At 45.3% G+C, this 12885-nt stretch overlaps 1 protein-coding gene across 1 annotated transcript in view; it reads right to left on the bottom strand.

Annotated features, from left to right (window-relative positions):
• Window positions 1-485: 485 nt before the first annotated feature.
• The window catches only part of GLIPR2 (GLI pathogenesis related 2), a 51093-nt gene continuing 38693 nt past the window's right edge, over window positions 486-12885 (bottom strand). Inside the window, exons 4-5 of the mRNA XM_039527848.1 lie at window positions 3456-3533; window positions 486-2291 (exon numbers count right to left, since the gene is read on the bottom strand). Coding sequence (XP_039383782.1) covers window positions 2131-2291; window positions 3456-3533 — 239 coding nt within the window. The 3' untranslated portion in view covers window positions 486-2130. The remainder of the gene's footprint in view (window positions 2292-3455; window positions 3534-12885) is intronic.

The raw sequence follows: 12885 nt of genomic DNA, 5'->3' as shown, positions 1-12885 counted from the left end.
ATGTTGCACGGATGGTAGTAGCCTGTCTGGAGTTGCTCGGTTCCAGCATTTCTCAGACTGAGTTCTTGGGCACAAAGTCCCCAAACTTGCAAACACTTAAATGCCCTATGTAACAGTTTGCCCGGACCAGGGCTGAAGTGAGAATCTTCTACTGAGCATGTGTGAAATTAAAATAAACAAATAAAAAGATGAAAACAACAATGTAACTCTTGCTTCTAAGATGTGTGCAACCTTGCGCCCATCTGGTAGCAAGTGTTAATTCAGCTCTCATGCAGGAGGTATGTGATATTTATGATCTGCTGTATCATTTACAACTTGTTGGGGGTTCCCGCCCTACTCTTTGCTTTACTGGATCAAAACAATCACCACTCCTGTGCACTACATTGTAAGTTATAACTATATAATTCATTCTGAAAATAAAGTGTCTGGATTAGTTAATATAGACTAAGGTAAGCGACTCAAATTAGTCTACAATTAACTAGAAATAATTCATAAGAAAAATATTTATTTTCATTTTCAGATTTTCATTTTTTTGTGTTAAATTCTTGAGTTACAGCAAAAGGAATCTAACACACTACCACAGTGACATATAACTAAGCCATAACATTGCAATATATCAGAATTGTGTAAACAAAAAGCCTTTCCATACTGGGACTCTCTGTGGGCCAGATTCTGACCTGCCGAATCCCACTGAAGTCAAAAGGAATACGTATGAAGCACAGGCATACCCAATAGGAGTCAGGGTTTCAGCGCCTGGCCCTCTAGCGCTGGGATAACACTGATCCCCTTTTTATATTTGATCGGGGGAGAAAATGCCTGCAGCCAGTTTTTAAAGAGATCATTTAACCTTGGATTGGTTCACACATATATCCTGCACAGGAAAATATTCTTATTGCCTAGTCCAAACTCAAAGTAAACTATGTGGACCAAAGTCTTGCCTCATTTATATCCAATTCAACTCCATAGGATTTTGCTGGAGGACAACAGAATAGGACTCTGGAACATTATTGATCTTCTAGTATGAGGCATGTGCCTGATATTCATTTGGAAGCAAATATTAGCTCATTGAGCAAAAATGCAAAAATCCAAGATGCTCCACTGAAGTTCTTCTTCAGGGGCCCGAGTACTAAGTACTATTCCCTCTGCATGGGAGCATGAGACACCTGCACAATCTCTGGACCTATGTCAGGCAACAGATGTCTAAGAGATTAGCACATTTTGATGGCAAGTAAACCAGTAGTTCCTTAGATTAGGTCTAAAACGGCAACTTGTGGCAACATTTAATGAGTCAGAGAGAGAGTGCAAGAAGCTAAAGAAAGGGGGATATTTTGTTTTTCTGTAATGAAGAAAACAGGACATGTGCACTTAATATCTATCTCCGATTTGATGTACATTATAATAAGGCAACATAAGTACTGGTACATTGTCAAAGATGTTTATATTCCATTCAAAAACTACTTTAGCTACTAATACTTAAAATCTACCAATTGAATATAAACATCTTTGACAATGTGCCAGACATTAATTACAGAGCGGATTGGTTTGTATGGTTTCAATAGCATTCAACAAGATTTTTCTCCTGATAGATATTTACGGGTCTGGTCCCATGGCCCTTACTCGTGTGTAACTTCCTATTGAAGTCTTAGGGAGTGTTGCGTGTCTCAAGACTGCAGGATTGGATCATAAAATAGTAACATACAGATGGCATCTCATTTAAAAATACTGGAAAACTGGAATATAGTGCTAGATAATTACAAGGTGATATTTTTAGTTTAAAAGTTACAAAGTTACAAACTTGTTTGCTTTTAAAAAAAAGCCACACACAGTTCACACAAACTATTAAAAATCCACATAAAATCTTGCCCTTTACATGTTTGGCAAAATCAAAATCTTGAAGTTTGCATATACCCATGCTTTAGTACTTCTCAAATGAATTAGTTCAGAGCAAGAACATATCTCAGAAGCTGTACAGATGTACTGTACAGATGCACTCAAGTAGCATATTTGTTGCCTCGTAGTGACAGGTGAATGGTAGTATCAAGCATGGAATATAATTTGATTTTATTTAATTTTAAAGATGTCTTCAGTCCACAAGTACACTTGTCATTAACCAAAAAAACTGTCTTTTTATTATTTCTTTGGTGGAAGAACATTTTCTTCATAGAAACCTGGATTTACAACATTTCCAGGTGGGTCGTATCTGGCCACCACAAATGTGGAGCCATCACTTGCTGCGGCTTTTCCAACTCCCATCTTCTTTGTGTTCTTCCAAACCATTGCTGTAAAGTGACCTAAGAGGAAAAAGGTCAAATAAACACATTAACTTTGGACAATAAATCTGAAAAATTATTTCTAGTGATTGAGCAAAAACAGGTCACACCAAACTAAGTTAGTTTCTTTCTCTGACAGGATAACACGCCTAGGAGGTGAAAAAGAAAATGCAGCTGACCTAATAGTTTGTCTTAGAAAGACAGCCAATATGGTTCCTCACTGCACTCATGAGCTCCTTGCTCTGTTCCAAAACCAAAATACATAGGAAAAGTTCTATGAAAACAACCAGGCCTGGATGAACATCAAGGTCAAAAGCCCCAGAGTCAAGGCCCTGGGTACACAGCCTACCATGCCCAACAATGATCCCAGCCCCTTCTCTCCCAGCAGTAGGGCTGACAAAGTTACCATGCTACCACTGACTGTTCCCCACCCGCTTCGACGTTCTGATCCCTCCCATTATGTTTCCCCGGTGCACAGCATATGAGCATTAGTGAAACATTAACTTCCCAGGCTTTTTTCTAGTCTCTTATGACAGTTGTGGAGTCGCTGTCTCTCGAAACCTACTCCACCAGCTGTTCCCTCTATGCACAGTTCAGGTAAATGAAACTTTCCTATGAAACAATTTTGGAATCTCTCTCATTGTTTCCTGCCAATTCCACAAACAATGGCATTTTCATCTCATACAAAATTGCCAATAGGCAACTAAGGAGCCAAAATTTGGCCCCAATTTACACTCTAGGTAACACCTCATTGACATCAATGGGTTTAGATGGTAGGAGAGGTAAACCAAGGCAGACATCAGCACAGTATCTTTAATTAAACAGCTGTATGGTTTCTATTATTACAATTTTGATATTTTGTGGAAAATAAAGTACATTTGTCCTCAAAACCAACACCTTTTAATACTGATGGCTGAAGGAAAAAGAAGGAAAAATTTTAAAAATCTATCCACTTTGTTTCTAATACAATTTTGTTTACTTTCTCATTCCCCTCGGAGTCACAGTTTCCTTTTATCCTTCCAGTTATTGTCATTTTCCTGAGAGCAATTCTAACATTGGTCTTTTACACACACACCTTAATTTTTTTTAAAAGGTGATTTTTGAAAAACAGTGAGAAAGTAGATTTAACAACTTTTTAAAGTAAGAGCTGCATCTGTGAAGGAGCAGTGCCCAGCCTGAGCTCACCTGTCCCAGAAGAAAACCCCGGATTTTGAAAGCTGTAATTTTTTATTTCACCGTACCATCTTTCAGCTACTTCCTTCCCTGCAAGACAAAAGAAATGATGCTGTGGAATTGCAACAGACAGTGAACTCAGCAAACTGCAACTCACATCTCCCTGCCCACAAGATTCTTCTGTTAATAGATCAGCAAGAACTACTGATGCTTAAATGGAGTCACATAAACATGGAACGAATAACAATTTTAAGCTACTTCTTGAATCAAGGGAAGTTCTTAGCTACAAGTGGCCTTCCTGCCCACTCCCCAATTACCATACTCAAATACAGCATTCCATTATAAAAGGAACTAGAGCAAGAAAAGAGAAACAGAGAGCTGATGGATGCTTTCTATAACAGAAGAAAACCCTAGGCCCTTCCTGAGCAACAGCAGCGGAAAGAGACACGAAAGGCCACACCCTAAACAGGATGATGTACTTTCAGAGAGAATTAAAATTAAAAAACCACAAACCTACCCAAAAGGATGAGCACTACAGTGAGGTTTCAGAAAGATTAACTCATCCTGTTGGCTGATGGCATGTACAGTAAAATTATCCACTGTCTGTATTATTTACACAGAACAGGATCAGTTAAGGATGAAGTGCTGGTCTTTTACAGAGGGGTTTCTGCTCGGGGATGTGTGGACAGGATGCCACAAAGGCACTGCTCCCACCACCCCCATTTCCACATGTCTGGGTGATTTCTAGTCTTATTTATTCCCTGTGGTCCAAATAGCAGAAGGCGGTATGATTATTATTACACCTGGCAAATTTATCCACCAAATAAAGCAGAGATACCCCTTCCCCAACCCCACTAAAAACCCCAGTAGTAATCCAAGCCTGGCAGATTTATAACCCACTCAAAATTGGAAAACATGAAAAAACAGAAAAGCAATAAATCAAAAGCAATTATAATATTTGGTCCCAATATAAAGCAGTTACCAGCAGCTTTAAGGTAATGCATTCACTGGGAAGACTTAATTTCCCTGATATCTTTGAGGCAATTTCCGCTGTCTCAATGAACTTTGGCTAGAGAAGAATATGAAAAGGCTTGCAGTTCAAATTATTGGGCCCTCTCTGGATGGCAGGTGTGACCCAAGAACCTCTTGATGTCCATTGGCAGAGGGCGCAGGGGTTCACCAAAGCAGGTCAGATAAAGCATGTCAGTGAGAGGGTAATGTAGACAGTCCTGCACCATTCCCTTTCCCTACTGCAAGTAGATTAGGGAAAAGGGGACATGGCAAGACACCCCTGCGATACATCAATCTTTGGCTGCAGTTAAAATTCCCGGGGCCATTTGTTAGAGTAGCTTTCAGTTCACAGGGACTGGCCCTGCATAAAGCCAGCACCAGGATCAGGGAGGTAACAATGTGAGCTTTAAGCTACCCTTGCCGACACACCTGAGCTGTGCTGTTCACCTCCACCCAGGAGCTATCTGACCAGAACCACATTTCAATAGCCTTTTTTTTACTGTTTACCATCTTCTGCTATTTTAATCCATTTTTGTCCTGCAATAAAATTAAGAAACGTTGATTATACTACACAAATCCTTAGAACAAAAAAAAAAAAATGACCCAGGCAAGCTGTCTTGAGTTAAGAGTTTTATCATTTGTTAGTAACACTGCATAGTGCTTTGCTAATGTTTATAGCCCTGTGATCTGTTTATTCCCAGCCTTGGCAGAACAAGGCTTGCAGTTTGTTGGAGCTCAGAGGCTTTATATGAAACAGATTGTGTTTAATGGGGCTAACCGATCATTGACTTATATACCATATAGTTCCACTAAACTCTATGGGAGTGCATGAAGCAAGGCTGGTCGAGGTGTTTTCCACCCAGGGCGGAAAATGTTTTTGGCGTGCACGCACACATACAAGCAGATCAGCTGAGAAAAAAGTTGGCATCCAACTTGCCTGCCTCAAAGGCTGGCTTTGAGTTTACGTAAGTGATGAATTTGGCTCTATTTTCTTTCTTTGTTTTGGGGGAGGAAGGGGTAAGCTGTTGAGGATGGAAGGTTTATTTGCTCTTCTGTTTACTGTCAGGTTCTTTTGTGTCTGCAACTTTGAGGAACCAATCGAGAACTTGCAGGATCAATACATTGAGAGTGTCCTGGGGGACTTGCAAACTCAGGTCGTAGGGAGTCTAGCTGTATTTTGGGTGGCTTCCACGGGTACCAACTGAGTTTTGAGCTGCCTCTCCACACCTCTGAACTTAACTGGGAAGATCCTGAGTGCTGCAATCCCGCCTTGGAGATTACAACTCCCATAATGCCTTGGGGAAGGGAGAGAGTCAGCCTCTCCCAGGGAGTGCAGGGGGAGCGTGTGGTGGGCTCCATTTTTGGGAGAGGACCTGAGATTGCTTTTGTGGATCTCTGTCCATACCAGGAACTTCTGCTAATCTGCTGCCAGAAGCTACTACTGAGAGCCTGCTGCGGCTTTGACCAAACAGAGAGCCTCAGAGGTGGTTGGTGGCGTCACTGGAGCCAGGGAAGAGACTGTTGCTGTTCCTGGAGCTGACTGAGGTGGTCCTGAGGTGAAGGCAGTGTGCGAGTAACCACCAGCCTGGTTTGGGAAAGCACTTGTATGTGAAGGGGCACAGCAAAGAGACTCTAAGGGGTGGTCTGAGAAGAGGCAGAATGGTCTTCTCATTGAACAAGAACCAGGGCCGGCTCCAAGGGTTTTGCTGCCCTAAGCAGCCAAAAAAAAAAATAAGCCGCGATCGTGATCTGCGGCAATTCAGCGGGAGGTCCTTCGCTCCAACCAGGAGTGAGAGACCCTCCGCCGAATTGCCGCGGAATAGCTGGACATGCCGCCCCTCTCCGAAGTGGATGCCTCAAGCACCTGCTTGCTAAGCTGGTGCCTGGAGCCAGCCCTGACAAGAACCAAGGTTACTGACATTTGGTTAAAACAATCTTCAGAGGGGTTGTGCAGCTTGTTGCCTTGGCTGGACAGATTCACTGGACCAAGGGAGTGCTATCTCCAGTTTCAAGATCTCCAAGCATGCGCACACAAACAAGTGTTGAGAGCTCTGAAATCCAAAGGAATGTCCACTCCGGGGAGGGGTAAATGGTGGCAGGGTAAAGGCAAGTTAGATACGTTTAATTTAGTATTGTAAACTGTATTTGTCAATTGATTTTTTGAACTGCTCCCCCTGCCGATTTAAATTAGAGGTGACATTTAATCTCAGTCTGTTATATCATGTTTTTTAAAGTCGTTAAGTAAAGGTGTGTTAATTCAAATCTAAGGCCTGGTCTACACTACGCGTTTAAACCGGTTTTAGGAGCGTAAAACCGATTTAACGCCACACCCGTCCACACTAAGAGGCCCTTTATATCGGTATAAAGGGCTCTTTAAACCGGTTTCTGTACTCCTCCCTAACGAGAGGAGTAGCGCTAATATCGGTATTAACATATCGGATTGGGGTTAGTGTGGCCGCAGATAGACGGTATTGGCCTCCGGGCGGTATCCCACAGTGCACCACTGACCGCTCTGGACAGCAATCTGAACTCGGATGCAGTGGCCAGGTAGACAGGAAAAGCCCCGCGAACTTTTGAATATTTCCTGTTTGCCCAGCGTGGAGCTCCGATCAGCACGGGTGGTGATGCAGTTAAAAATCAAAATAAAGAAAGAGCTCCAGCATGGACGATGCGGACGTGATCGCTGTAAGGGCAGGCAAATCTGTTCTATCAGTGCTCCGTTACAGAAGACGAAATTCAAAATCATTTTTTAAATATCTCCAGACAGATGCCATAGCAGGGACTCAGCGCACTGCTGCGTGGCAAGCGTAACGGAAAGCCAAAGAATCAAATGGACGGTCATGGACTGGAGGACTCAAGCTATCCCACAGTTCCTGCAGTCTCTGAAAAGCATTTGCATTCTTGGCTGAGCTCCAAATGCTTCTAGGGTCAAAAACAGTGTCCGCGGTGGGTCAGGGCATAGCTAGGCAATTTAGGCCCCCCACCCACCCACCCACCCCCAGAAGTGAAAGGGAAAACAATCCTGTCTTGACTCTTTTACATGTCACCCTATCTTTACTGAATGCTGCAGATAGACGCGATGGTGCAGCACTCAACACCAACATCCTTGCTCCCCCCCCCGCCATGGGTGGCTGATGGTACAATAAGACTGATACCCATTGTCATCATCAGCCTATTGGCACATGGGGCAGTGCAAAAGGCCTGGTAACCATGCGTACTAGCATCGGTCAGGTCGATCAAGGGCGCCTGGCCCTAATTTTTCCTGGTAGATGGTACAATATGGCTGATAACCATCATCATCATAGCAACAGGGGGCTGAGCTTCATCAGCCCCACCCTTCATGTGTAAAGAAAAGATTCAATTGCCCCTGGACTAGCAGCAGGATGCTGGGCTCCTCTCCTCCACACTCCTTAATGTCCTATGTGGACTATCATAGCAACTGGAGGCTGCCTTCCACTCATTTCTCACTAACAAGTATTCCTGCATTCTTTATTACTTCATCACACAAGTGGGGACAATGCTATGGTAGCCCAGGAAGGCTGGGGAAGAATGGAATGAACAGGTGGGGTTGTTGCAGGAGCACCCCCTGTGAATAGCATACAGCTCATAATCTATGCAGGATCTGACACAGAGCAGCTGTGCTCTCTGGTTCTCTGATACAGTGGTTCTCTAGTACACTTGCCCATATTCTAGGCAGGACTGATTCTATTTTTAGATACCAAAAAGGAGGGATTGACTCAGGGAGTCATTCCCAATTTTAACTTTGCCCCTGGCTAAGAGCAGCCAGGGGCACTTATGACAGCAGCAAATGGAACAGTGCAAAAGGACTGGTAGCCATGCCCATCTTATTACCAATTTATGGTATGGTAGATGGTACAATATGGCTGATAACCATCTCTGCTATCATGCAAAAGCAAAAGCATGCAGCTGTGTGCCACTGCTGAATCGCCTCTGTGAGCGGCATCTAGTACACATACGGTGACAATCACAAAAGGCGAAACAGGCTCCATGATTGCCATGCTATGGCATCTTCCAGGGCAATCCAGGGAAAAAAAGGCATGAAATGCTTGTCTGCCGTTGCTTTCCCAGCGGAAGGAGTGACTGACGACATTTACCCAGAACCACCCGCGACAATGATTTTTGCCGCATCAGGCACTGGGATCTCAACCCGGAAATTCAAAGGGGCGGGGAGGCTGCGGGAACTATGGGATAGCTACGGAATAGCTACCCACAGTGCAATGCTCCAGAAATCAACGCTAGCCTCGGACCGTGGACGCACACCACCGATTTAATGTGTTTAGTGTGGCCGCGCACACTCGATTTTATACAATCTGTTTTGTTAAACCGGTTTATGTAAATTCGGAATAATCCCGTAGTGTAGACGTACCCTAAGTGTATATTGGGTGTCTATTGTTTATAATTGGTATTTTTGAGTTAGACCAATTGCACAGATTAGCTCAGGATTACTCCTGGAGGTTCCCAAGGCACACCATTGAGTGTGGACAGGGCCCAGCCAGGGGGAGGCACCACCAATTTTAATTTCCTCTATAAATAAAAGGACTGCAGTGGAGAGTGGCTATAGGATTACCACCTATCCAACACCACCACTGGGATAGTCAGGATCTCCTTTATTGTCAACAACATCAGGTTTCCCAGCACACAGGTGAGTGCTGCCTGCTCCTGAGTAACCCAGGGAGGAAGAGGAGGTTACTCACCCTGTGCAGTAACTGAGGTTCTTCGAGATGAGTGTCCCTGTGGGTGCGCCACTTCAGGTGTTGGTGTGTCCCTGCACCTTCACTCGGAGAGTCTTACAGCAGCACTCGTACCAGTCATGAACGCGCAGAGCCTGCCCCCCCGCTCCGAGTGTACCTTAATAGTATTCATGCGTGACCGGAGGTTTGCACAACCACCGCAGGTGCGTTTCGTGCGGTGCCGGAGGAGCCTAGAGCATCAAAGGTATTCAGCTGGGGGAACGCAGGGAGGGAAGCAGTATCCGGAGAAGGCTTGTGCCTGCGAATACCCTTTGCAGCTGAGAGAGACGGATTTTTTTAAAGTTTTCTTTTGTCTCTTTGAAGCAGGGGGGCTGTGGTGTACAGCAGAGTCAGAGCCCGGGTCTGACACTGGTCCAAGAGATTTGTGCAGCTGGAGCAGTTTTAACCACAACTCCCTGTCTTTGCGTGCCCTGGATTTCAACTTGCTGCAGTGGGCACATTTTTGGGAGATGTGGGACTCCCTCAAACATTTAATACCTTTAGAGTGGCCATCTGAAAGAGGGAATGCATCATTAGAGTTAGAGCAGTGCTTAAAACCTGGAGAGTCAGGCATGTCGGAAGCAGCTGCGCTGACAGGAACAAAAAGTTGGGGTTTTTGTTTTTGTTTTTTTAAGAGAAGAATAGAGAAGGGAAGGGAAAAGGGTACCTAACTAATATTGGTAAGCTAAACTAAGAGGGAAAAAAGTTGAACAAAGAAGAGAAGAAATTCTCTAATGAGTCTGCTGAGCTCTGTCTCACACGCGTACTATTAAGTACACTCAGAGCAGGGTGGGGAAGCGGCTTGCGCATGCGTGAGCTGTACGAGTACTGGTGTAAAAATCTCCATGCGAAGGTGCAGGGATGTACCAACACCTGGAGTGGAGCACCCACAGGGACATCTCTCGAAGAAGAAAGATTTTTTTTTACATACTTATGATAATTTAGGTGGCACCACAGATGAATATCACTCTGTATACAAGGAAAAATTTATCAAATAAATAACCCTGCTCTCATTTATGCTTTCGTGTATCTGGTTTCCCAGTCAATTAATCTGTAATAAGTAAGGCAGAACAGAAAATATACTGAAGGCAGGGGCTCCAAACACAGTTTGCAGATGCAAAGCCCTCGCTCTGAAGTGTATTTTTTTTAAAAACCCACAACCATAGTTTGCAGAGATTGCTTATAACAAGCATCAGAGGGCCTAGATTAGTCTCCCACCCCCATCAGCTATGTTGTCTCTGCTTAACATTCCAGGAAGTAGAGTAATAAGTCAGTTGATGCTGCCAAAGCTGTCAGGCCTACAAACATACACAATGTTGGGCCCTAGTTAATTCTCTGACTGCAGAACAGCAATGACTCATGTTTTGCTATTTCACAGGCAGTCTTAGTCTTCGACTGCTACCGATGTCTCAAACTGAACTCTACTGTTCATGTGCTCCATATGTGTGTGGCTTCAGTTCTCGGGATGCAACACACTCAATCCCTCCACTTACATGCTCCCTTAGAATTATGACTTCACTAACCTCCCGGCCTTAGTTGGCAAGAGGGTTAAGTCAATGCTCCGCCCTGAAGACAAAAGAGCAAGTGAATTGCTGTCTGTGATACAGATCTATGAACCAAATGCATTGCGTAGTGACCTGCACACCACTGCTTGCCATCCTGGTGCTCTCCAGCAGGTGTTAGTTTACATTTGGCACACAAACTGGTGGTAAAAGTAAACTACATCTCACTCAAGACATTTTCTGAAGCAATTGTTTCAAGCATAATTATGGGCTCTTCTCCCTCCCCCTCTGCCTTCTCTTGAGTTTTGGCCCAAGAAAAGCCACTGGAACAAGACCTGTTTTGCAGCTGTGTAGGCAGGGTGGGGTGGTCTCTGTGCACCTAGATGTGCAAGTGTGATTCCCATTAATGCTAACAGAAGTCACATCTGCACGCCGAAGATAAATTATAGAGGCTTCTGTGCTTCATTCAAGAGTAACATGTCTAAAATAAATCAATCAATCAGTCAAGGATGCCCAAACCAATATCTTATTGATGCTATGAGCTTATTTGGAATGTGATGTTTTTGTATCAACATCTCTGTTAAATCGAGTGCATGCCAAAAAATAATTCTTCCTGGTTAAGTGGCTCCAACTGCAACCTTTTCTTCAGCTGCTGAATCTGAATGAACCCTATGTTACTCCAGCTATGGATTAGTGTAAATGCATAGCATTACACAGCATAAAACAGGGGTGAATTAAGCCCATAGTCTTTATTCTAGGTCAAATAGATACATTCAGACTTCATACGAAGAAAGAGCTTACCAGGTGCAGAACAGAGAGTATGCAAGATACAAGGAACCAATGACAGACACGTAGTTGTTATGTAATATTTTAAGAATTCTGCTAGGTAATCAATTTTATGAACCCTCTATGCGACGTGGTCAGTGAGGTAGTTACTGTACACTGGGTTCTTGGAATTTTCTGTATGAATGTCTTAATCTACTTCATACCGGGGGTGGCCAAACTCACTGACTCTCTACGACGCATATGACGATCTTCAGAAATTCAAGAACCAGGGCTTGCCTGCTGGGGCTTGGGGATTCAGCCCCGTGAGGAGGAGGATCTCGGGGCTTCAGCCCCATGGGAGGCACCTGCTGGGACTCGGGGCTTCAGCCCCGATCCTGCTGAAGCCCCAAGCCCTGACAAGTGCGCTCAGCAGGGCTGAAGGCCCCCTCCCTGCTGGGCACAGAGGTGGCATGTAGGGAGGAACATGGGATCACGTTCCCCCCCCCCCCCGCCCCGATTTTTGCCATAGTTTGCTGGCGCCGCTTGGTCACATGGTGCTGCCTGGCCCCCTTCCTGCACTGCAGCTGGGCATCAGCAAACAGCTGGGAGCTGCAGGGAGAGCCGCTGCTTTTGTTGCTGCCTGTCCCCACTGGAGCTAATGCAGAAGCTCTTTCCTGCAGTTCCCAGCTGTTGGCCACTGCCTCTCTGTGCGGAGCTAACACCTGGGAGCTGCAGCGAGGGGCCACTGATGGTAACAGGGGGCGTGACTCAAGCTGTTGGGGGAGAACCTTTAAATTGTGCCCCCCAACTCTCAGCAGGCACCATTCGTCTCTGGCAGAAGTCCCTAGCTCTGCCCCTCAAGTCTGGTAGGCGGAGAATGGGGGATGCAGGGGAAAACTGTAAAAGAGCCACATACGGCTCGCGAGCCATGGTTTGGTCACCCCTGTTATATGCCTATAATTAAGGCTGCGGAGTTTGTCGCGGAAGTCATGGAAGTCACGGATTCTGTGACTTTCTGCAACCTCTGTGACTTTTGCAGCGGCCAGTGCACCTGGCTCAAGGGCAGCTCAGGCAGCCCCTGCGCCTGGCACAACGGCCGCTGCTGGGGCAGTCTTAGGCCATCACAGACAATGGGAGCTGCAGGAGTGGTGCCTGCAGGCAGAGGCAGTGCGCAGAGCTGCCTGGTTTCGCCTCTGCCTAGCAGCTGAGCGAGGGGGATGTTGCTGCTTCCGGGGAGCCCCCCAGGTAAGCTCTGCCCAGAGCCTGCCTCACCCCATTCTGTGCCCCCTCCCACACCCAAACTCTGCTGCTTGTGGGGGGAGAGGGAAAGGGGGGAGCCAGGTAGGGAGTCTGCTGCCTCCACCAACTCTCTACCCCCTAGCACCAGTGCGGGTCCTGGGCCATGCACTGCCA

The sequence above is a fragment of the Mauremys reevesii genome, linkage group 2 (assembly GCF_016161935.1).
Source record: "Mauremys reevesii isolate NIE-2019 linkage group 2, ASM1616193v1, whole genome shotgun sequence".
Lineage (NCBI taxonomy): Eukaryota > Metazoa > Chordata > Testudines > Geoemydidae > Mauremys > Mauremys reevesii.
The sequence above is the reverse complement of the archived record's forward strand: the minus strand, read 5'-3'. Positions and strand labels throughout refer to the sequence as shown.